The 27,146-nt window shown below is 46.7% G+C and overlaps 1 protein-coding gene across 2 annotated transcripts in view; it reads left to right on the forward strand.

Moving 5' to 3' along the window:
* The window catches only part of LOC126210340 (cytochrome P450 4g15-like), a 110,410-nt gene that overhangs the window by 35,334 nt on the left and 47,930 nt on the right, over positions 1-27,146 (forward strand). For both annotated transcript variants that reach the window (XM_049939555.1, XM_049939556.1), the window contains exons 3-4: positions 3,259-3,460; positions 6,368-6,595. In XM_049939555.1, the coding sequence (XP_049795512.1) occupies positions 3,259-3,460; positions 6,368-6,595 (430 nt within the window). The remainder of the gene's footprint in view (positions 1-3,258; positions 3,461-6,367; positions 6,596-27,146) is intronic.

Here is a 27,146-nt window from a genome sequence, read left to right on the forward strand (position 1 = left end):
GAGTCCACTACACGCAGCAAGCGGCTACACGGGTAGCAGGGGTTGTGTGGCGTGGACTGTGCGGTTTTTTAGGTTAGATGGCCTCGGGCAAGTACAGAAAGGGCAACAGCCTCAAAGGGTGCGGAGCAAAGTCAGGACATGCGGGGACCAAGCAGCAATCGGTATTCTAATTGTAAACTGTCGAAGCTGCGTTGGTAAAGTACCGGAACTTCAAGCGCTGATAGAAAGCACCGAAGCTGAAATCGTTATAGGTACAGAGAGCTGGCTTAAGCCAGAGATAAATTCTGCCGAAATTTTTACAAAGGTACAGACGGTGTTTAGGAAGGATAGATTGCATGCAACCGGTGGTGGAGTGTTCGTCGCTGTTAGTAGTAGTTTATCCTGTAGTGAAGTAGAAGTGGATAGTTCCTGTGAATTATTATGGGTGGAGGTTACACTCAACAACCGAGCTGGGTTAATAATTGGCTCCTTTTACCGACCTCCCGACTCAGCAGCGTTAGTGGCAGAACAACTGAGAGAAAACTTGGAATACATTTCACATAAATTTCCTCAGCATGTTATAGTCTTAGGTGGAGATTTCAATTTACCAGATATAGACTGGGACACTCAGATGTTTAGGACAGGTGGTAGGGACAGAGCATCGAGTGACATTATACTGAGTGCACTATCCGAAAATTACCTCGAGCAATTAAACAGAGAGCCGACTCGTGGAGATAACATCTTGGACCTACTGATAACAAATAGACCCGAACTTTTCGACTCCGTAAGTGCAGAACAGGGAATCAGTGATCATAAGGCCGTTGTAGCATCCCTGAATATGGAAGTTAATAGGAATATAAAAAAAGGGAGGAAGGTTTATCTGTTTAGCAAGAGTAATAGAAGGCAGATTTCAGACTACCTAACAGATCAAAACGAAAATTTCTGTTCCGACACTGACAATGTTGAGTGTTTATGGAAAAAGTTCAAGGCAATCGTAAAATGCGTTTTAGACATGTACGTGCCGAGTAAAACTGTGAGGGACGGGAAAAACCCACCGTGGTACAACAACAAAGTTATGAAACTACTGCGAAAGCAAAGAGAGCTTCACTCCAAGTTTAAACGCAGCCAAAACCTCTCAGACAAACAGAAGCTAAGCGATGTCAAAGTTAGCGTAAGGAGGGCTATGCGAGAAGCGTTCAGTGAATTCGAAAGTAAAATTCTATGTACAGACTTGACAGAAAATCCTAGGAAGTTCTGGTCTTACGTTAAATCAGTAAGTGGCTCGAAACAGCATATCCAGACACTCCGGGATGATGATGGCATTGAAACAGAGGACGACACGCGTAAAGCTGAAATACTAAACACCTTTTTCCAAAGCTGTTTCATAGAGGAAGACCGCACTGCAGTTCCTTCTCTAAATCCTCGCACAAACGAAAAAATGGCTGACATCGAAATAAGTGTCCAAGGAATAGAAAAGCAACTGAAATCACTCAACAGAGGAAAGTCCACTGGACCTGACGGGATACCAATTCGATTCTACACAGAGTACGCGAAAGAACTTGCCCCCCTTCTAACAGCCGTGTACCGCAAGTCTCTAGAGGAACGGAGGGTTCCAAATGATTGGAAAAGAGCACAGGTAGTCCCAGTCTTCAAGAAGGGTCGTCGAGCAGATGCGCAAAACTATAGACCTATATCTCTGACGTCGATCTGTTGTAGAATTTTAGAACATGTTTTTTGCTCGAGTATCATGTCGTTTTTGGAAACCCAGAATCTACTATGTAGGAATCAACATGGATTCCGGAAACAGCGATCGTGTGAGACCCAACTCGCGTTATTTGTTCATGAGACCCAGAAAATATTAGATACAGGCTCCCAGGTAGATGCTATTTTTCTTGACTTCCGGAAGGCGTTCGATACAGTTCCGCACTGTCGCCTGATAAACAAAGTAAGAGCCTACGGAATATCAGACCAGCTGTGTGGCTGGATTGAAGAGTTTTTAGCAAACAGAACACAGCATGTTGTTATCAATGGAGAGACATCTACATACGTTAAAATAACCTGTGGCGTGCCACAGGGGAGTGTTATGGGACCATTGCTTTTCACAATATATATAAATGACCTAGTAGATAGTGTCGGAAGTTCCATGCGGCTTTTCGCGGATGATGCTGTAGTATACAGAGAAGTTGCAGCATTAGAAAATTGTAGCGAAATGCAGGAAGATCTGCAGCGGATAGGCACTTGGTGCAGGGAGTGGCAACTGTCCCTTAACATAGACAAATGTAATGTATTGCGAATATATAGAAAGAACGATCCTTTATTGTATGATTATATGATAGCGGAACAAACACTGGTAGCAGTTACTTCCGTAAAATATCTGGGAGTATGCGTGCGGAACGATTTGAAGTGGAATGATCATATAAAATTAATTGTTGGTAAGGCGGGTGCCAGGTTGAGATTCATTGGGAGAGTGCTTAGAAAATGTAGTCCATCAACAAAGGAGGTGGCTTACAAAACACTCGTTCGACCTATACTTGAGTATTGCTCATCAGTGTGGGATCCGTACCAGATCGGGTTGACGGAGGAGATAGAGAAGATCCAAAGAAGAGCGGCGCGTTTCGTCACAGGGTTATTTGGTAACCGTGATAGCGTTACGGAGATGTTTAGCAAACTCAAGTGGCAGACTCTGGAAGAGAGGCGCTCTGCATCGCGGTGTAGCTTGCTCGCCAGGTTTCGAGAGGGTGCGTTTCTGGATGAGGTATCGAGTATATTGCTTCCCCCTACTTATACCTCCCGAGGAGATCACGAATGTAAAATTAGAGAGATTAGAGCGCGCACGGAGGCTTTCAGACAGTCGTTCTTCCCGCGAACCATACGCGACTGGAACAGGAAAGGGAGGTAATGACAGTGGCACGTAAAGTGCCCTCCGCCACACACCGTTGGGTGGCTTGCGGAGTATGAATGTAGATGTAGATGTAATGAACGTTTGTGGTCAAAGACACATGAATTATTTATTGAGATCTCCAAGAACAGAGGCATTCCGTCCTTGACTCGGTGCCAAGTTGTTTAGGAACTTTTATTACAGAATTTGAAGAAGTTATATCATAATGAATTCTTAGTGCATTGTACACATCTTATACAGTCCTGTAGATCTCCTCACTGGTGTATTGTCGTGTTCCTGAACTGCTGTGTCACACTCGTTGTAGTTGTTATATATGTACAGCTATTTTGACTGCCTCATCAACAAATGAACATGTCAGTGCGCTTGATGTCCTGTGGCAGACTTTATGTGGGCCCAATGTTGCTGGTATTGGTGGCGCACCCAGACGATGTGCAGCACATCCTGCTGACGTCAAAGCTGGTAGACCGTGGCACCATCTGCACCAATGCCATGCGAATGTTCGTCGGCGACGGGTTAGTCACCATCGATGCCAGCCGGTGGAAGGTGCACCGAAAACTCATAAACCCGACGTTCCACTCTGAGGTAAGTTAACCAGCTTAGGTAAGCAGCTGGAAGACCTAATGGGTTCACAGGAAGCCCACAGGCAGCTCGGTGGTGAACCAGTCTAACTTTCGTTGTTGGAGCTAGTAATCTTCCGTTATTTGTAAGGATTTGCAAGGATAGGCAAAATACACAAGACAGAAATGAAAACAATCGGAGCTCGTGAAGAAACTTTTATTCACACCCTACAGAGATTGAAGATTGTTTAAGATCAAAATCTCAAGATCATATTTCAGAGGACTGATACCCTTCAACTATACTGTTATTGTCATATTCATCATATTATAAGCATAACACGTAAGCTAGGAATCCAAAATAAACAAGTTAAATTTCTTACTACAAAAACATAGTCACTCTGGTCGAGATGAAAAATCCTAGGTTGGGGCTTAAGTTCGTAAGAGTTTTTGTTTTTAATTTTGGTATTCCAATTGCTATGGGCTTATTTTTCGATTGTCATTTTTTATCTGTAGTTCACTGTCGCTTTTTGAGTTTATATGTGATCATTTTGTCGTTTGGAGGTAATGATTGGATGAACAGAGGATTAGGAACATTTCCGACTCATTATTTTTGTTTAATTTCAATAGAGGGGTGACAGCTAGGGAGGAACCCAGAAACATTTTCAGGGTGTATGGGGAAAAATACCATTGGACAGACGCCGACAAGATAATGGTTTTCTCGTTTTAAGTAATATCGTTTTGACGTTAGTGACTCTCCACGTTTAGGAAGATCTTTGGGGCTTTATAAAGTTCGTTTAAACGCATTAATCCACAATGATCCACATCAGTGTATGCGAGAAGTGGAAAAAGTCATGAACTTTGATCAGTCCGCCATCGTGCCATATTTTCATGCAATGGCGTAGGTTCAGAAACTGAGTATATGATTACTGCTTGCTCTTAGGCAGCATCACAAAAATGAGCAATTGACCATTTGTGCATTTTTGCTTGCTTGTCGTCAATTGGCTTGTGAATAACAGTGAGCATTCTTGTCATTTATTGGTACTGGGGATAATGCTAAAATAAAGAAAAGACATGAATGGCTGAGCCCAAACAAAGTAGAAACTCCCCATACAAAGATCTGCATGCATCCACAAAAAAAAAAAAAAAAAAATGTTGTTGTGCACCTGTTGGAACAGCAACTGTGTGGTGTACCACGAATTGCTTAGGCGGTGTGTAACCATCACTGCTGACATTTACTGACAACAACTGAGGCGTCTTACAGACGTAATCCAAGAACGACAAGCAAGAAGTTGCGTGAAGTGAAGGTACTCCATAACAACGTCTGCCCGCATCCTTCTAGACGGACAGAAAAACACTGTGCAGGAGCTGGGCAGGGAAGTCACTCCTTACTCATCCTATTCACCTGATGTTGCGCTCTGGGATTTTTCATTCTTTATCAAACATGCTTCAAGGACTTTTCAGGATGAAAATGCGCTTCGAACATGGCTTGACATGTTCTTCACCTCAAAACCAAGTGCTTTCCACAGTCGCGGAATAGAAAAGTTACCCCAACGTTTGTAGGCTCTTGTAAGTAATATAGGAAAATACATTATTGGTGACTCTGTTATGCATACCTGTGGTGCTAAAGTGTGATACAAGCAGGCATCCATGCCACAGAGATGCACTCGTGTTTGCACAGTCAACTGAGCGTGCTTGAAAAATTATGGTTTTCCGAGTTTCGGGATGATCCTTTGATAGAATTGGCACATAAGTTCGACGTGCTTCTAAGGTTGTGCAGCGATGTTGGTGTCAGTTGTCATGTGATCATAATCGCACTGCAGGTGATGTTCTTGACATCCATGTAGCACAGACGTCCACCATGATCATTGTACTGTAAAAACAGTAGTAACACATTGTACAGCCACCACAGCACAGATAATAGGGCTTGGGGGCTAAACGATGGTAATATGAACCATTTTAAATCGGTTATTAGCAGTGATGTAAGAGGCACACACACCTGTAGCATCTCTTCCTCTCACGCCATAGCACGGAAGTGCACGGCTCGACTGGTGGAGTCAGAGAATCGCATTCGAGATGGAATGACGCGCCGTGGTCTTGAGCAATGAAAACAGATTGTGTCTGCATGCAAATGATGGTCGCTTGCGCCACGATGTACAGCTGGTGAGCGCTGTCCCTGAGAATGCATTCGTCCAAGACACACCGGTCCCACTGCCGGCCTCGTGGTCTGGGATGTGATAAGCTACAACCTCGTTCACCTTTGATGGTGAATCGCTATAGGATGCTAACCAGCGCTGGGTGTGTGCATAATATTGTCACTAATGGTCTTCTGCTATTTTTGCAATACAAAGGTGATGCGTTGTCCCAGCAGGATAGTCCTTCCCCACATACTGCCCATGAACTGCAATGTGCTCTGTAAAATGTGCAGAAACTTCTCTGGAGAGCAATATCCTTGGACGTTTCTCGAATGAGGCATGTGTGGGATATGATGGGACGAGAGGTGACTTGCGTGAGATGGGTCAGCTAACAACTGTTTCACAGCTAAGTGAGCAGGCCGAGCAAGCGTAACGAATCTGAGGACAGTAGTGTTCATCTGTACTGACTGCTGGATGCCGGAGTCAGTGCCTGCATCGGGGCTCATGGCAGCTACACCACATACTGATTCGGTGTTTCAGTATACGTCAATATGTGGTACCTCATAACTGCTTGTTCTATTTATCTTTAATGGTAATCATTTCGTATGCTGCGTATGCTCTGTTGCAACAATAAACCTTGCGTGAATTGGAAACCTCTAAAAGACTGTGATAATCTATTTTTTCTGATAGTGTATATTAGAAACTACAAAGGACACAAGATAGAACACTGTGGTACACAATTCCTATTTCCTTGCAGTTTGCAGTGCATGCTATGGGATAGACAACTGCTGGTGTTACAGATTCTGGAGGGATTTCTGGAGGCTTTCCACGATGGTGGTCTCTTCATGTGCAAGCGGTTCGCCAGGACCAGAGGTGCAGCTGTTGAGGTTCACCCTCCAGTGTTTTTGGCAGCCATCCGAAACTTCAGCAGCACTATCATCGGCATGAACCCTGACCTTTTCATGGCAGACACCTTTCCAGAGGAGGAGCTCTCTCCTTCAATGAACTATGGTGTGAGCATTGTGCAGGTAAGATGGATTGAAATAGTGAGTTTACCGACTCGCATTCCAAGAACGGATCTGTCTGCTGTCGAAGCTCTTTATGTACCTCTTAAACCACCTTGTGATTTGTATCGTAGGAAATACAGTACATTGTATCGCATGGAGTGTGTTAATCGGACATACAGATATCTTCAGGGGTCCCCAGCGAAGCTTTGTTTCCCTATACAAAACAAAACGACCTTTAAAGCGGAATTTTATGTACTCATACTACAGGACGATATTTCCCACAGTGCACAAATTCTAGAGAGTAATCGATGGGAGGGTACGGAAGAAAAAGGATCTAATGAACTTATATCCGGAAATGCATGATTTCCATGCTGGAGACATTCTATTCAATCATACACTGTTATAGAGAATGTGATCTACCTCGCGCGGGACCATCCAGCCACAGTTACAGTACGGATCGTTCTGTTTTATAGGGTAGTATTGTTCATCATACATCATTCCGTAGCGCCTCTCCTTCCATAGTAATGGCTAATGTTGTATCCGATTCACTTCTCTTGCTGACTCATCTTGTACAGGGTGTGATAAAGCATTGTACACATGGTTCAGTATTCGAATCGAAAGCTTGCTTGACGTGGTGTTTATTTACATAAAGGCAAATGGCAACGGGCGGTAGGCAACAAGGTTGTATCGGAAAAATTACCCCCGCCGATAACAGTCACGGTATTCAATGCTTGGCCGTTTGTCTGAGACAGCATCATTTCAGGAAACAGGAATTCATGAACCGAAATGTCCGGCCACCAGACTTGGGGGGGAAATGTGTTTAACACTGTGGGAGGCAACTTCCGCGTCAATAGCAGGTAATAGGCCCTCCTGTACAGGGTACTGTGGCACAGTCTCCACGACAAATGTTACTACCCTCGCTTCTTACAGCGTGTGCAGGGCTTACTAGCGACAGATTTCCACATTTGGAGCAGTTTTGTCACTGGTTTCTTGATCAGGCAACCACGAATCTAAAACTTTTGTCATCCATCCTATTCACAGACGAGGCCAGCTTTACATGGAGTGGTACGTTCGACATTCATAACTTTCACCTGTGGGATAGTATGCAGCGCCTCCACGGTATGGTGACAGCGAATCATCAGCATCGGTGCAGCTGAAATGTGTGGGCTGGGATAACTGGCGACCATATTTTGAGACCAGTCTTCTTTCCACGTCCCCTAACAGGACGCAACTATCGGCGTTTCCCGCGGGTGACTTTGTCTCACCTGCTGAAAGAAGTGCTATTGATGGTTCGGCCGGCCTGAGTGGCCGTGCGGTTCTAGGCGCTACAGTCTGGAGCCGAGCGGCCGCTACGGTCGCAGGTTCGAATCCTGCCTCGGGAATGGATGTGTGTGACTTCCTTAGGTTAGTTAGGTTTAATTAGTTCTAAGTTCTAGGCGACTGATGACCTAAGAAGTCGCATAGTGCTCAGAGCCATTTGAACCATTTTATTGATGGTTCGAAGGGTTGTGTGGCTACTACATGATGGTGCTCCAGCCCACTTCTTCGTTAAGCAAAGAGAACGGGTATTCATCGATTTGTGGGCGATTAGCATAAACACATGAGTCCAGAACTGCTACACCTGCTATGACTGAGGGCACCCAGTGAAATGCCGTGGGCTAGACGAAGCAGTCCACTGCAAGTGCTCCCAACTTGGACACATTCATACCGACTGCACTGATAAGGCGGTTGATGGCGTACCATGTATGTACAGAGACCGCACTTCCAACAAAGCAGGCGATCCTGAAACCCTACACACAAACAGTTACATGAAAAACTGATCTCTAACACAGACCACGAAATATCAAAACTGTGCTTACTAAGACCTCATCATGCCAAGAGGACCTTCGTTCCACGTATCTTGACAGCGCGTACGAAGACATTCACCTCCGGAAACATAACCCTCCAGCTACTAGGGCGGGCGCAATGACATGGCGGCAACAAATGGGCTTCCTCCAGGAGACGTTCTATGATAATGAAATCCTACCGTCATTGGTTGCCAACGACGCGGTTCAGTGACATGACAGACAACGAACACATCGACCTACTGTGAATGCAAAGTGCCATGGACTATGGGGTAGCAAGGCACCTAAAACGTGAAATGTACCAATGAGCCACCCCGCAGATATCCTTATTGTTAAGAACAGAAGAACTGGAACTAGAATTAGTTTGTAATGGTAGTGGAAAGCGTAGATATGACAAACAAGAACAATATGAAATTAATGACGACATGTACACCAACAACTACACAGCTCACGAAACTTGCAGAGCCTCAGCGATACACACAAAACACAGACATTTGAACAAGCACCGTCAGACAACACAAACGTGACACGCTGAAACACAACAGGGTATACAACGCAAAAATATCAAGACCACATCAAAGCAGTGACGTTCATCTCAGGATGGTTGTCAAACACAAATAACACAGCACACAATATCACAGCACGTAAACTGCTTGGAAACGAAGATTCCAGAGGAACACAGACAGACAACCCAACACAACTTCAGCTACAAAGCTCGAACGTAAACAAGAGTGCAACACAAAACACGAAATACAGATACCCATAACACAATCACAGCCCTAGCAGACTGCAAAAGAATGATCAGACCCAGAAAAAGAACACGAAACTTGGGGAACAGACGAAATTTTGAAGTTGGAAGAAAATATACGTCTTTCGAGAATAGAAAACAGAGACGCCTTCCAAACAGCATTGCAACTTTTGATTAGCATTGGAAACTCAGAAGGTGCCACAATCTCCTATGCAACGACCGAGCAGGCTGAAAGTATTTTGCTGAAATCAGACAATATACCGACAGACATTAAAGAACTAACTGCGTTACTATACAAAATCTGCACGAGAAGGAGCGAAAAGTTCACTCTAGAATATGTATGCAAAGACTTTACGAGGGCCCACGGACGAGTATAATTCGATTACAGTGAATGAGCCACGTGCGGCTGGCGTTCTTGCCGCTCATAACTTGATGTCGTGTAATAGCGGTAGTGGTGTCTTGATTCCTTCTTGTGTTAATGGTGCCACTGAGTTGCTAGTATTGTTTGTCCGCGAGTGGCAGCAGCAGTGATTATCGATAGCCAGTCCTGTGGTACTATCTTTGGCGCCACAGCTAGTATTCCAGGTCGTCGTGTGAGTCCGGCAGCTCGGCGAGGAGGTCCACAGCGCGAGGGCAGGCTGGGACTGCTCGCGGCGTGCAGGCACTGTCGGACCGAGGGGCTGTAGCCGGCGACAGAACCCAGGGCGTTTGAAGTTGAGTGGATCACGTCCAGTACTGAAACCTCCACTGTTCGAGATCTCACTGTTGTTTGTGTGTTGCTGCTCCCAGACCAACCGAAACGAGTGGTGTCTGTTTGGTTGGCGGAAGCTATTAGCTGCCTTCTACTCGTTGATGTTAGTTTGGCTTCAGTATTGTTCTAATTACTGAAGTGCAACCAGCGGTATTTTCTGCCTTGCGGCCGCTAACGCTCCAGTTACCTGACCTGGAGGCTAGCGTACTTTCCCGGCAGTGTACTTTTCCTCGGCGTGTTGATGCTGTCCGACATGGCGTCTAGTTCGACAGCGTCTTGAGTTGTACTGTGGATATGTTTTGGGAGGTATACGTTCGTTCTAATGTTTCCTTCGGCCTTGGGTGTGTTTCTGAAGACGTGGTGCAGTCCATCTCTTCGCCCTTGCCTAAAAATACTCCATCGCTGTACTGGTGATCAGACGTTAGGCGGATTGGTTAGTGGGTCGGTCAGCGTTTACGCTACCCCTCATGTGAGTTGCCATCCTGTTACGTGAGTACTACTCTTGGCTGCGTGTCTCACCGCTTACACAGCTGTAGTCACCCTCCTTAGGTCGATCCAAGGAGCACTGTCTGTGGATCAATCTGTCTTATTTGGACAAGTGGTCATAATCGTTTAAAATTTACTCTTATGTTTTAACATGTTATTGCCTTCTCCTCTTGTAATTCCAGCCTTCAGTCATTAATTGTTTCTAACATTGCTTGTGGCCTTCAGACCCCAATCTTAATCAGGCCTTCAACCGATAATTGTTTGTAACATTGCTTGTGGCCTTCAGCCGACAAATAATTTTCAATTGTGTTTTAGTGAGGCCTTCACCCGTCACTATAGCTTGTTACAAGTTTTTAAGATTATTAGAAAGGGTTTTAAATTTTTGAAGTGTAATTATCCACCTTATTGCTAATTCAGGCCATCAGCCCTTGTGTATTCTGAAATTGCTTCTGGCCTTCAGCCCACGAATAATTTTCAACATCCTTAATCAGGCCTTCAGCCGTTGATTGTGTGTAACATTGTTTGTGGCCTTCAGCCGATAAAGAATTTGCCTTCAACCGTTACTATAGATTGTTACCATTTTGATTGTTAAGAAGTAAATTCTTGATATTTGTTAATGTTTAACTGCCTTCCTCACTTGTAATTCAGGTCTTCAGCTGTTGTGTATTCTGAAATTGCTGTTGGCCTTCAGCTGTTAATTGTTTGTAACATTGCTTGTGGCTTTCAGCCGACAAATAGTTTCAGTTCTGTCTTGAAAAGGCTTTCAGCCATCACTATAACTTGTTACAGTTATCAAGATGGTTAAAAGGGTTTGGGGTATTTTTAACGTGTAATTGTCCACCTTATTGGTAATTCATTCCTTCAGCAGTTGTGTATTTTTGAAATTGCTTCTGGCCTTCAGCCGACGAATAACTTTCATCCTTCTTAATCAGCCCCAGCCGTTGATTGTGTGTAACATTGCTTGTGGCCTTATGCCGACAGTAACTTGCAGATCTTCTAATAGGGCTTTCAGCCGCCAGTGTAATAAATTCTTTTAAAAATGATTGTTGAGAGTTTTTTTTTTTTAATGAAGAGTATGTGTTTTCTGTGCAACGAACGGCGACTGATTAGGCCCTGTCCACACCTTTCCTGCTTTCCCTAAGTCCCACGTCTCAGTGAAGAGAGATCTAAATGTCTTGATATACCCGACATCGATGAAACTCTTACATTTGAATGCAAACAACCAGACACTAGTTAGTATGGAGTCATTGAAACCGGTGGATGAAGCGCACAAGGACGTGGTCTGCTTGCAGGAACCCTCCACCAAGAATAGCAAACTAGTAGGTTTTGACCACAAACAGACCTTCGTAACAGGTACATCCAATGCGTTGCTATCGTTGTCACAAATCGAAACTTTACAGTTACACAGATAGTTCATTTATGTAACCAACACCTCGCAACAGTGGAAATAGTGCACGAAGTCAAGAAGTGTATTATTGCGTCGTTATACGCGTAGTACTCGCACGACATTGAACCGTATCTAAGTTACATCAAAGACGTTGTCGAATATACCAATAACAGAAAATTGCTAATAGCTTCAGACATAAATGCACTGTGACACATCGGAAGACTAGGGGAACCAAGTCGATGAGGTGCTAAATGAACACAACCTCTACATCGTGAACAGTCCGAATTAGCCAACCACCTGCATCGCGCCATGGGGAACCAGCAGCAGGATTGACACAATAACTGTAATGTACTGCCACTTATAATGGGGAGGGAGGTCGTGGATGACGCCACTCACAGCGGCCACAGTGCTGCGCTGTCATCATGAACATGGACATACAGATACACACATCTACACGGGACAGACATCAGCGATTGATATCTCATGAGGCTGACTGGGTGAAACTATGACAGATGATTGAGGCCTTCCCCCTACGTACAGTTCCTGCTAAACAGACTCCTTCCCCATGACGAACAACGGTCAGATTCATACCGGACAGTGAACGTTAATGAATTATTGCTATGAGAATGGTATCGTCATTATTCCCTTTGCATGTGAGGAGATTGCGGTTGTAATTCCCAAACCAGAGAACAGAAAAGCCGCCGTGCCAGATGGTATCCACTCAGAAACACTGAAAATTGTCGTTCCACAGACTGTTCCATACCTGAGGGATCTGCTCAACAAAGCGCTACGGGTGGGTTGTACCTGCGGTCTGGGAAACAGCAAATGTCGTAATAGTTAAAAAATTGCAGAACAAGAATGCCTCAGATCCAAAAAACGTAAAGACCTATACGCATAATTACCACCTTGGCCAAGGACCAGGAACAATTTGCTTGCAATAGCACAAGGATCTGCTTGGCCTTAGTCCGCTGTTCATAACATAGAAAACAAATACGCAGCTGCCATTCCTATAGACATTTCGGGCGCCTTATATAATCACTGGTTGCCTGCATAGTTTGTGAGCGTCAGATCCAGGTACCTAAGGCCCTCTGCCGTATCCTCTCGGAGTACTGTAGAAACAAGGTGGTTGAATGGTACACGGGAAGTCAGGAAGTGGTTAAAAGAATCACCAACGGTTGCCCACAAGGGTCAATCTGTGCCCCATCTTTTGGGATATCGCCTTTAACCCCTCCTACATTAATTGGATGGGGACAGCAGCGTCAACAAAAAAATGGTTCAAATGGCTCTGAGCACTATGGGACTTAACATCTATGGTCATCAGTCCCCTAGAACTTAAAACTACTTAAACCGAACTAACCTAAGGACAGCACACAACACCCAGTCATCACGAGGCAGAGAAAATCCCTGACCCCGCCGGGAATCGAACCCGGGAACCCGGGCGTGGGAAGCCAGAACGCTACCGCACGACCACGAGCCGAGGACCAGTGCCAACAGGGCGGACTCAAGAGCGCAACTCAAACATTGGCCAACACAGCTAGGCACAAGCATCAGCCAGTGCCAAACATAATAAACTATAAATGGCTTTACACAAAACAGTTTATGTTCTACTCAAAGGAACACTACAAAGTAATCCAACCATAAAACTACACGACATTAGCATGCACAGACAACGAAAAATACGATATCTTGGTGTACAACTCGACGAACGACTATCCTTTGACGAAAAAATCAGAAAACCGACTGATAGGGCTGCCACGATCATGCACAAGCTGGCCAGACTCAATATGATACACTTCAGGGGAACTTGACATTGTGCGATCCTTGAGTCTGTGGTCTGTTTTGCAGCCAGTGCGTGGTCCCACCGAGTATATCTGGTGACAAATAGGAACATCATACGGCGAGGGCAGAGAGGTATCTTGGTAATTGTATGAGGAGTTTTCAACACCACATCAGTGGAAACACTGTGCGTGGTGTTTGAAACCTTCCTTAGAGACATAACCATTCGATTTCGGGCTCCAATGTAAAGAAGCAAAGGCGAGTGGGAGATAATAAATATAATCGATGATGATGTCTCAAGGGCATTAGATGATGAATACAGACAGATACAGCCCTATGACAGAACACTGCAATACACATGAAGCACATAAGACAGCAGTTTCAAATTGAACACCAACACACACAGCAGTACGGAAACACACATTTACACAAACAGCAAATATTTTCACCAAAGCGTACTGCAGACAACATTACACAACATCTAGAATGATTAAACTGTATCAGAATAAACAGCAAAATGCCACCAACCCTGTAAAACTGTTATAGCTTAAGTATAAACAGCAGGCATATCCATTCTGCGGTGATTATAACGCTATTGGGATTAACACTTGTAACTGACCACTTAGTATACAAGCAACATAAGAGTTTGCATGTGACGGAATAAATCAGTCTGTGCAGACCGGTCCCAAGTTGGTTTAATGTGATGTTTGTGTTATCGATATGTATCAACAGGTACAGTAAAACACGAAGAACAAACCAGTACTCCAGTGGCGACTGAGCAGCGCTGTTCGGCGTTACCAGCTAGCATGGTGTTGTCAGTGCGGGAATACGGGTTTGTTCTTCGTGTTTTACCGTTCATGTTAATACATATCGAATATCGCGTTAGACTAATTTAGGACCGCTCTATCAGAAGGGCACGTAGAATTCCGCTTTTGAGAACATTTTGCTCGTCACAGGAAACAAACATGACAAAGCTAATGGGTATTAACAATAGACCAATAGTGGATGCTTCGGTGGTTTACCTGGTCATGATTGGTAAATGTGTCTTCAACACTAGATAAGGTAATTAGGAGTGCCCATGTACAGAAGCTAAACACGATTCTCATATGTTGTGTTGGCAGAAGAGCCAACACTGTGTTACTACTGGAGGCCGAAATACACGCGTTTTAGCTCACGCAGGCTGGCGTGAAGAGGGAAGAACTATACTGACGTGAGGTCTGGGACATGACAAGGAATGAGAATTCAGAAAGCGGACATAATTAGTTTGATACTTAACATTAATCCATTAATGATGAACGTCGCTCTTGACTGTACATGACTCACAATATTATCTGTTAAGAATAGTAACTGAACATGGCGCCTTGCTAGGTCGTAGCAAATGACGTAGCTGAAGGCTATGCTAAACTGTCGTCTCTGCAAATGAGAGCGTATGTAGACAGTCAACCATCGCTAGCAAAGTCGGCTGTACAACTGGGGCGAGTGCTAGGGAGTCTCTCTAGACTAGACCTGCCGTGTGGCGGCGCTCGGTCTGCAATCACTGATAGTGGCGACACGCGGTTCCGACGTATACTAACGGACCGCGGCCGATTTAAAGGCTACCACCTAGCAGGTGTGGTGTCCGGCGGTGACACCACATCATAATCGTCTCCATGCAGCTCCTGATGGAAACTGATGTGGTAGGTATGTTACCTAGGACACGTTCCTGACACTAATGTGCAGTTTAACTGCAACAGCAGCAAGAACATTAATATCCCCCTCTTCTTCCATCACTTGTTTCCTCCAGTTACGTTTCTACCTCCTTCACGTAACTGGTTGAAGAAAAAATGGCTCTGAGCACTATGGGACTCAACTGCTGAGGTCATAAGTCCCCTAGAACATAGAACTACTTAAACCTAACTAACCTAAGGACAACACACACATCCATGCCCGAGGCAGGATTCGATCCTGCGACCGCAGCGGTCGCACGGTTCCAGACTGTAGCGCCAGAACCGCTCGGCCACCACTACCGAGATGATTTACGTCTATTGGGATATCTTGCTGCATACACCATACAAGAACAAACTATATTCTTCCTACGCTATTCATAGATGATGAACATGTCGGTTTTTTCTGCATTAGTAAATACCATCGTCCACTCACGACCTACTGCATGGGCTGCCACATCTATATGAGAACTGAGTAACAGTGCACTGAAGAAACACACAACCACAATGTAAGCAAAGATGATATTGTACCTAGCAACTACGAAGGTTGAATGTGTCGGTCTGGAAACTTTTCAGAATACAATGTATACTGAGATGACAAATGTCATTGGATAGTGATATATCGAACATATCGATGACGGTAGACCTGTCTTCTCGAATTATGTTGGTGGGGCTGTCATTTGTACTTTGGTGAGTCATGTGATTATGGCCGCTCGATGAGAATTACCATACTCTGAATGTGGAGTGGTAGTTGGAGCTACACGTATGGGACATTCCACTTCGGAAATCGTTAGGGAATTCAATATTCCGAGACCCAAGAGTGTGCCGAGAATGCCAGATTTTGGGCATTACCTCTCACTGTAGACAACACAGTGTCCGACGGCCGAGAGCAGCGGCGTTTGCGTAGAGTTGCCAGTGTTAGCAGACAAGCAAGATCGCATGAAATAACCGCATTAACCCACGACGTGGGACGTATGGCGAAGGTATGCTTTAGGACACTGCGGCGAAATTTTGTGTTAAGTGGTACGGCAGCAGATAATCGACACGAGCGTCTTTGCTAATGGCACGACATCGCCTGCAGTGCCTCTTCTGGCCTCATGACCTTTGCGGATGGATTGTAGATGACTGAAAAATCGTGGCCTGGTCAGATTAGTACCGATCTGAGTTGGGTAGAGCCGATAGCAGGGCTCCAGTGTGGCGCAGACCCCATAAAGCTATTGACGCAATTTGTCGACAAGGCGACTGGTGGTCGCTCCATAATGGTATGGGCTATGCTTACATGGAATAGAGTGGGTCCTCTTGTCCAACTGAAGCGATTATCGACTCGAAATGTTTATCTTCTGCTACTTGGAGACCATTTTCAGCCATTTGTAGACTTCACGTTCGAAAACAGCAATGGAATTTTTGTGGATGACAATGTGCCATAGCGCTGGGCCACAGTAGTTCGAGACTGGCCTGGTCAGTTGAAATGATACGTCTGGCAACCCTCATCACCAAGCATGAATCCCATCGATCATTTATGGGACATCATCGGGAGGCCAGTTCGTTCATGGAATTCTGCCCTGGCAACTCTTGCGCAGCTATGGACAGCTAAAGCGGCAGCATGGCTCAATATTTCGTTGAGTACCAGCCACGTCGAGCTGCTGCACCACGGCGACTGAAGGGAGGCCAAATATAATACTTGACTTTTGCCACCTCAGTGTGTAATCTCATCGGACAAAATATTAGTTACTGCTAGAGATATCAATACAACCATCATTTAATTGCACGTAATTCCGCTTCTGAACTTGATGAGCGCCTGGATTCGGTCACTCCACCTGTTCGTGCAGGCCTGCCACCTCCAGGTTAAGCCACCCAATGAGGATTCCATCTGGTAGTTCCAAATTGCGTTGATGCTGAAGTCAGCATTTCACCTGCTACTCCAGCCTTTGCCACAGATTTTCTATGGGTTTCATTTTTGGTGATTTTACGGACTACTCGGGATGCAGTAGCGTTGGGGGAGTGACCAGGAAACCAGCCGCATATTCTCGCAGCCCAGTGGACTTTGCTGTACTCGTCTTTATGTGCCTGTGTGAGCAAACGTCGTCTTTTATGTGACTGTAGAAGGATACAGCAGGACTTCTTGTGGGTAAATCTTAGTTAATGCAGACGAGTAGGGAAAGAAATTCAGTAATGTTTGAATAATGTGCCCTGCTTGACATGGTCACGCAACTAAATATCTAGACATACCTTTCGAAAGCGATATGATGTGCAACAGTCTCGTAAGGTCGTATGTAGGTAAGGTGAACGCTAGGCTTCGGTTTGTAGGAAGGGCTCTTGGGAAATTAGAGAGACCTTGAGAGAATACTTGGGTGACCCACACTTGAGGACTGCTCGAGTGTTTGAGAGCCCCACAATGTTGGACTAAAGACGTGCTGTTGGATTTGTCACCAGTATGTTCCATCAAAATGCTAGTATTACAGAATTGTTTAACGAACTGAAATGAGCTTCCCTAGAGAGAAGAAGACGTTCATTTAAGAAAGACTACCGAGAACGCGTAGAGAACCAGCATTTGCAACAGACTGGAGAACCAGAGTAATGCCGCCAATATACGTCTTGCGCAAGGACCGTGAAGAGAAGATGAGGGCTTTTACAGAGGCATGTAAGTAAACCGGCTTCTTCCCCGCTCTGTGTGCTAGTGGGGCAGGAAAGGAAGTTACCATCGGTGCTACAAGGTACCCTCCACCATACACTGTTTGGTGGCTTGCAGTGTATTGAGTGTTGATGTAGCTTGTAGATGTACCAAAATAGCTTTCTGCCCCTCCCTGTTCAGCAGATCGGCCCAAACGTACCCAGAATGCAGTAATGTTAGAGGAGGTAACATACAGGGCGAAGAAAAAATTCCACACTTGGAGGTCGGCAGGCGATTCCCCATTTCAGTTGATGACAAAAGTTGGCCTTACATAGCCTACTTCCACCAATAGCTTTAACATAAATGCGATTTAAAAACGAGGCTCTGGCAACACTGTACTGCATGCAGCGTCGCCAAGCAGCGTGGCACTGTGAACCCTGAAGAGCGCCAGGGCTGTCCCACTAGCTCAGTGGTTCAAATCGCTCTGAGCACTATGGGACTCAACTGCTGAGGTCATAAGTCCCCTTGAACCTAGAACTGCTTAAACGTAACATCACACACTTCCATGCCCGAGGCAGGATTGGAACCTGCGACCGTAGCGGTCGCGCGGCTCCAGACTGTAGCGCCTACAACCGCTCGGCCACTCCGGCCGACAGCACAGTGAGACGAAGCAATGACGTCGAGAATGAATATGCAGACTCGCCGACGTCTGAGACGCGTCTGTGCCAAACTCCTTTTTTCAGTTAAAGCATCAAATTTTATCCAATTAAAACTCCACAGTGTATATATTTCTTTCTGTTACTCTTACCTTATTTAAACATTATGGTGTAACATGAACTTCTTACAGATCTTAACGACCACCTTCTTTCTTTCTTGACCCACATAAGGGCCACAAAAAACAGATCTGAATACATTAACATTGTCTGTACTCAATGATGTACAAGAAACTTAAGACAGGCTACATCAGATTGCACATTACACTATGCTCAATAATTTCATTCTGTACATTCCAGGCTTACCTTCTCAGAGCTGATACGTATACGTACAAGCAACGATCACTTTAGAGAAGATGTTCAAAAGCGACCACTTCGCATTTGCGAACACTTCGTGACTCTCTGGATCATACTTTGCTGGACCCTACGCATCGCAGCTGAATCCACGACTGCGGAAGTGTGATCCACGCGATCTGTTAGGTCGGAAACATCCATGTGTGAAGTATAATGAACTCGTTGCTTTAAGTGTCTTCACAAATAAAATTCTAGTGGATTAAGGTTCAGGGAACGTGGAAGCCAGAACACTGGAAGTCCAAGACCAATCAGTTTCCCTGAAAACGCTTCATTTAAATAGTTACGCACATTCGTTCCAAAGTGGCACAGTGCACCATCACGCTGATACCGTAGCTGTTGCCGAACACCAATTGGTGCATTTTTTATTACATCAGACTAAGTATTGCAAAGAAATGTACAACATAGTGGTGCATTCAACTTGTCTTGCAATAGTTTAAGGGCCAGTGGACGCCTCCCACGATTCGAGCCCACAGCTTTATCCCATAATGTAAAGCACAGGTGACATCTGGGTTCTCTTCCGACCAATAATGGCTGTTGTGGATGTTGAAAATACCTTCACAAGCGTAGCTTAATAAGTCAGTCATTACCACGTTATTTGTAAAATGTTCATTATCTTCCACTTGGTGCAAAAGCCAATCACAAAACTGTACCTGTCGGATGTGGTCTTCTGCCTGATGATGCTAAGTTAACATGTAATATGTAGTGATATGTATGTAGATTTACCGGGTGATCAAAAAGTCAGTATAAATTAGAAAACTGAATAAATTTGTGACTTATTATTATTTTTTTTAGTTTTTGTTCTAGTAAAACCCCATGCCACTCCAAGCATGTGTGTCAATTTTTACCTCTCTATCTACATTATTCCGGTATGTATGTAGATCTCCATCGTGCTTCAACCGGTCTTTGAGAGATGTGGAACTGCCCTGCAATATCACGTGTATTTCGCCAAGGTGATTGGTGAACAGTTTCAAGTATCGCGTCCTCTTTTTGTGGAATATGTGTACTCCTTGGACGAAATCTGTATTGTGGATGAATTGTAGCAATTTCCCGAAAGCGTTCCTCCAGGAAATAAGGAAGTTTCTCATCAGGTAGGCGCCTTTGAGGATACTGGGCAGCATATGCTTGAGCAGCAGCAGAAGCTTGGTTATTGGATGCATCCAGCATCAAAAGCATATCGACGTATTCATCGCTTGTGTACTCCATCGGGAGCCCGCCCTACATCAACTTGTCAGGACCAGTTGTGGGTGTGCACTGCGCCGTTAGTGGATTCGTGGATGGTATTTGATGGATGATCTACTTAAACGACGTAAGTCATATGCGGGTCGTAAAACACGCACCATTCATGAGAGGTGTGGGGAGCACCAATGTCTGAAGCGCTTACTACACCCAGACAGATGTGACAGAACATTGTTTATATGTGGGTCATTCGATGAACAACAGTGACGTGAAGATTTTGATCTCCACCTCTTCCTTTTGGGATTCTGTTTTCAAGGAAACCACAGAAATTAACCGATAACTTAATAAACTGAGCTAATGGTTTTCATTTGCATAAGGCAAGGGATCCGGCTCTTAGAGTAATTAAATTGCAGAGGAGTCTTCAAGGTGTTCCTTTGGCCTAATGTGCGTAAGTTGACGTTTCTCCCACCGATCAACCTCTTTGACACGCATGCGCAGTACCGCCGCAGTGGTGGATACAAGACCGCGTTTGGCACTTTGCCGTCAGTCTAGTGACTCTGAGGTTGGCCGGACGATACGCGGCCGAAATAGCAGTTGAATAAGAAGTATTTGGCCGGAAGTACATGCCCGAAATTTAATGGAAATTTCTTTTGTGTTCTTGTCAGTCGGTTCAGGGGATCAACTGTGCTGTGGCGCAATTAATGGTCACTTGGGGCATACTTAAGCTAGTTAACAGTTACAGGTGCTCGGCCGATTTCTTGATGTCCCACTCAGCAAATTGGGGGTCATGAATAAGGATAAATATAAAATATGGTTGACTGGCGATAATGCTGTCTGAAAACGCCAGTACAGGCTTTCAGCCACCACGACGAAAGCCCTGTGGTAAGTTATGGATAACAAGCTCTGTAGTGCCACTGAAAGATCATCTAGCTCCCCATACGCCTCGACGATGTTTTAGTCTCAGAAGACAGGTGGGCTAGTTATCGTCTGGTACTGAACTACACAGTACATAATGATAAGGTTATTTGAGAGTCAGTGCCGCTACCAGACTGACACAACTGTATTGCTTGGTTTGTGGGGGAACGCTGGTCCACTGTCTTGGATAAAATCCAGGTGTGTTGTCAAGTCCCCTCACCAAATATTGCAAATAATGTAGCCGCATTTTGCACCATATAGAATCTCTATGATTTTAATCGAGTTATCCGCAGGGGCAGCCTAGTTGTAGTGAGTTTCAGATGTGGTATTGTATGATCTAAAGTTCAAAATCACATACAATTTTTCGGATGATGTTGCTGCAAACAGCTCGATCTTCAAAGAGAAATCCAACATCTGAAACAGGTCCTGATCCACCTCCATGAGGCCGGTTTGACTATTAAGCCAACCGAGATCAGTCTTGATGGCAAACAAATTTCCTTTATGTGGCATCACATTATGGTATTCGTTCTGCAAAGAACACGCAACTTGCATAAATTTTCCTCTCCAAGGAATAAGAAGGGAGTCACCCATTTCGTCAGCATGGCAAAACTCTTTAGGAAGTTCGTGGCTAATTTTGTCCAATAGATCGGCTCGTTGACTAATTCACGTAAGGAGGGAGAAATTCTCCAGTGGGGAGAGAGTCGGCAATCCAGTTCGCCTCTGACGTCGTTAGTAGTCCACCAGTCTTGTCCATTCATAATTTCGAGTGCCCCTTATTGATCCAAACTGACCCTTCGAATTCTGGAGTTGCTGATCTCCTTTTGGGAGAGAAAGCTGTGAGTCGTCGGCTGTATCGTATGCCTCGAGGGCCCTTTCCACAGCTGAGCTAACGTACTCAGTCGACGAATGGAAGGCCCTGGCGATGACGTTAGCCCTCGAAAATTTTAAATTCTATTTAGAGCCCGCCAACTTACTCTTCAGACCGACAATCGGGCCCTAAGTACGGTCCTGACACATCCCAGAAAAATGGGGACAGTGGCACATTGGGATGGACGCATTTCGTTTCCATGTGGAGCACATTAAGTGTTTAGGCTATCAATTAGCTGATGCGCTTAGGTGCATGTTTGAGAAGGACTATGAGGAATTCCTAGGGCATTACGGGACTGGAGACACTGACAGTCGGCGACCATTTGGCAAAACCGCTCTGTACCAGAAAACCGTTTTGCAGCCGTTCCACTGGGTGACCGTAGCAGCGCCACAGGGAGTCGCGAACTGGAGAAGGGGGAACCTCTTTGCATCTGCGACCCACGTGACCTAAAATAGCTCCTGCAATATGCTGCCGCGAGACAGTATTTAGACCCGCACAAAGCTGTACAGGGTCAGTTCACGTCGAACAAGAGCTACACACAGTCATCCGCTCCACTGCGACGCCGCTGCCCTCCGTCCACCAACTGCTTCCTCGACGGACACCACCTGGCCTCTGCAGCTTCGCCGGCGGTCCAGCCTCTGTGTTTGCATGCTATAACTAGTTGGCGAACTTTGGTGGATCATTGACTGTATTTTGTTTTTCCAGTGATCTATATCACTGTGCAGGACCGCAAAGTAAACTCTTGTGGAACTTAGTGTCCAATGGAGCAGAACAACATTGTAAATATTAAACTTCCTGGCAGATTAAAACTGTGTGCCGGACCGAGACTGGAACTCGGGACCTTTGCCTTTCGCGGGCAGGTGCTCTACCAACTGAGCTACCCAAGCACGACTCACGCCCCGTCCTCACAGCTTTCCTTCTGCCAGTACCTCTTTTCCTACGTTCCAGACTTTACAGAAGCGCTCCTGGGAACCTAGCAGAACTAGCACTCCTGAAAAAGAGGAGTTTGGAAGGTAGAAGACGAGGTACTAGCAAAAGTAAAGCTGTGAGGACGGGGTGTGAGTCGTGCTTGGGTAGCTCATTCGGCTCGCAGCCGTGTTAGCGTGCGGAGCTGCTCCGCGCGCCGTCCGACGCTCCGCTCTCGGCGGTGTTTACTTCCGCGTCGCGGTGTTTGTGTCTATCGAGTCCAGTACTCACGTACACCATGGCGCACTCTTACCGCCGTGCAACGATCAAAGTAACGTTTCAGGCCGAACATCCAAGACCCAGAGCATTCGAAGTCGAACAGTTCATACGTGAGGATCTACGTTTGAACCCCCAGGACGTAATAGGCATACATTTTTCCATCACTGGAAGTGTTGTCTACATCAAGATGTCGACGGAGGAAATTTTCAATGACATAATTCACCGTCATGCCACCGGACTGAAATTTAAACACTCTGATGGACATATGGGTGCTGTGACAGTCGCCCATGCAGGATTCGGTCTCCGGACATTGCGGGTGTTTGAGCTCCCGTTCGAGGTGCCTCAGGATGTGGTCATTGCCGCTTTCCAACCATATGGCACCGTCTTGGGTCACGTCGCAGAGAAGTGGCAAACATTTACCACCTACCCCGTATTAAATGGCGTCCGGCAAATAAAAATTGAGCTGACGAAACATGTCCCATCGTACCTGCTGATTGGCGGTGTGAGGGCCATCGTCATGTATGATGGACAGCCACGAACGTGCGCAGGATGTGGCCAGGAGGGACATGTACGTTCCGAATGCTTACACCGCCGTTTAATACAGACGCCGTTACGTGAAGAGACCCAGGCTTCGACGGTCACGTCCTTACCCATCACCTACGCCAAGGTTGCACAGGACCCCGTCGTACCAATCTCGATTGCGCCAGCAGCATCGTCAACGCCACCCCCCGCAGCACAACGCGCCGAGGACACAAGCACGGCGTCGCCTCCAGTGCTCGCTTCAGGACCGTCCGGTTTGCAGACCGAAACCGATGTTCGTGTAGGAACCATGGAAGTCGACCTCGGTGTCGTGCCGACGTCTGCCTTTGTCCAGACGGGTTCGGCGTCAGACGACGGGCGACCACATTCTGATTCCGAAGGCCATATCAGAGAACAGCGGTCGCCTCGCAAACACAGGAAACGACGACGAACGCCTTCCGATGACGCCCTTTCTCAGACGGCCCCAAGAGATGTCGACCTGATGTCTGACGGTGATCTCCCACATTGCGTCCAGTCACGCGATGAGGCAGCAACAGGCGCCCCTCCTGTGACGCCTACTCTCCCAGCCAGGGACGTGTCCTCGTCGTTGTCAACGAATGATGACGGCGGTCCCCCTGCCACTCATGTTGCGGAATCCACAACACCCGTTCCGGAAGTACGTGACCGTCACATGTCCACGTCATCAGCTTCCTTGGCCGATGACGTTGAAGAAGAAGCCGAACAGACTGCCAGCGTGTCTGCACAGGAGTCCACCTCGGCGACACTGGGGCTGGCGCCCCGCCAGTAATTATCACCACTGCGCGACCACCGGCGGGTCTCCACCTGCCGGCTACTTCTAACGCACGTTCTGCAAATACTGAGGATGGCCGCACACAGCAATATCGTATCGCCACGATGAATCTTGCCACCATTCGTGCCCCCCGTAAACTGGCCATGTTCAGAGACACTATTTACTCTGCGGATGTGGATATAGCACTCTTACAAGAGGTGTTTGTGGCTGACTTCATAGTTCCCACCGGATACAACGCCCATGTTTCCCCCGCATCCGATACCGGTAGCGGCGTCGCCATCCTGCTACGCGACGGACTCCCTGCAGAGGACGTCATCTACCTGCCCACTGCGCGAAGTATGGCCCTCACACTGTTCGGCGTGCGTATTATTAATATCTACGCTCCGTCCGGCACTGGCCGCCGTCATGACCGACAAACTTTTTTTGCCGAAAGCGTCACGCCCCTCTTCACCGGTCCGCAGGACGATTTGGTACTCGGTGGGGATTTTAAATCGACACAAGAGCCCGCGGACCAACTCCCGCGATATTCCCCTTGTGCATCTCTCTCAGTGGTCATCGACCGTCTCCGACTTGTTGACACATGGAAGAAGCTCCACGGAATTCAACCGGGCTATACATTCTACACCTCTCACTCGTCAAGCCGCATAGATCGCATCTACGTTACCCGCTCCCTTGCTGATGGCACACGTCATGCGGAAGTCTGGCCCTTGGCCTTTTCAGACCATGATGCTTACCTCTGTGACGTCACTCTCGCCCGACAGCAAGTGTGGCATAGTCGTGGTCTGTGGAAACTCAATGTCGCTCACCTGACCTCCTCAGACTGTCGCCGTATGGTCGAAGAAGCGTGGGCACGCTGCCACCATCGTCGAGAAGCCTATGACTCCACCTTATCATGGTGGCTCTCCTGTGCAAAGCCGACCCTCAGGAAGACTCTGATGAGTTATGGGAAGGAATTAAAGGCGTGGCAAACTAATACCCTGCACTTCTACTACAACATTCTACGTGACTGTACGACGATGCCTTTCTCGCCAGCCCGGCAGTCGATGGTCCATCGCACGAAGGCGCAGATCTCCTTGATCATGCGGCGTAACTTGGAAGGCACTGTAGTCCGTTCTCGAGCTTCTAATCGAATCCCTCAAGAACGTCCGTCGATGTACCACCTCCTTCAGGAAAGACAACGACGACGACGAGCTCTGATCCAAGTCCTCACTGATGTGGAAGGGCGCTGGCACGACACCCAACAAAGCATCGGTCGTGCTCTCCATGCTCATTTTGCCGGGCTATACGCAGCCGTACCGCATTCTGCAGCACTGATCACAGAGGTCGCTCAGCTTACTCCGAACACTCTTCCAGAGGAGGCAGTGCATGACCTCCAAGACGACGTAACCACCGATGAAGTGGTAGATGCAATCAAGGCGGGTTCCGATAACAGATCTCCTGGACCTGACGGTATCCCCATCGAATTTTATAAAAGTTTTCGCTATTTGTTGGCTTCCACGTGGACGACAATCGCCCAAGAGCTGATGTCACCGATGACAGTGGTCCCGAGCGCCTTTCTAGAAGGAATTATTATCCCCTTACATAAACCGCGCGGGTTATCGAGGGTCCAGGACTATCGACCAATTACTTTGCTCAACAGCGACATGAAAATATTCACACGGCTACTGGCATCGCGACTAAAGAAGGTCGCACGCTACGTCACATCCTGCGACCAGACTTCCCTAGGAGGCGACAACAACATCCGTACGGCCCTTTGCCGTTACAGAGACATGATAGCATTAGCGCATCATCAGCGTCTCCCTGGCGCCTTGGCTTCACTGTACTTTAGCCAGGCTTTCGACCGTGTTGACCACTTCTATTTACGGAGAGTTCTTCAGCATATGGGTTTTCCTGGCGGTATTGTAACGGTGATTATGCGCCTGTTGAGTAGTGCAACCTCTAAAATCATGTACAATGGTCGTCTTACACCGTCCCTGGTCATCGCACGATCTGTACGACAAGGGTGCCCTCTTTCCACGATTTTGTATGCTTTCGCCTTGGAACCCCTGCTCCAGGGCATGCGCCAACGTTTGGAAGGCATGGCTGTGCAAGGCCACCGTTTTTGTTGTACAGCCTACGCAGACGACATAGTACTATATCTGCGCAGTGAAGATGAAGTACGAGCAGCATTGACATGGGTGGCGACTTACGGCGAAGCGTCGGGGAGCCGCCTCAACGTGTCAAAATCCAAGGTCCTGCTCATCGGTGAGGGCTTGCCGGAGAGATGCGCTGCCCCCCTTAGTGTCGCCGCCACCATACGGTGTCTTGGACTTGATTTCACAGCAGACCTGCGCCGCTCAGCGACTATCAATGGTAGACGCTTGCTACAGACAATCAGAGCAAATCTCGCAGATCACCGGCTACGATCTCTCGACGTTATCCAACGCGCGCAATACGTGAACATGTATCACGCTTCCCGTATACCACACGTGGCTCAAGTACTACCAGTCCCAAATCTCCTGGCGCGACGACTGTTGATGGCTTTCGGCTCCTTCGTCAGCTCGGGGATGTTATTCAAGGTGCAGTATGAATCCCTTGCACTGCCACGAGATCGTGGCGGGGTGGGACTCATCCACGTGCCGACTCGTGTCAAGGCTCTATACGTCAGCTCCCAACTAAAACTTTGGCATCGTTGCCCGCAGAGCCTTACCAGCCTCCTGCTTCACAACTTTGCACCGGCCTCCTT

This window comes from Schistocerca nitens, chromosome 10 (assembly GCF_023898315.1).
Source record: "Schistocerca nitens isolate TAMUIC-IGC-003100 chromosome 10, iqSchNite1.1, whole genome shotgun sequence".
NCBI classification, from domain to species: Eukaryota; Metazoa; Arthropoda; class Insecta; order Orthoptera; family Acrididae; genus Schistocerca; species Schistocerca nitens.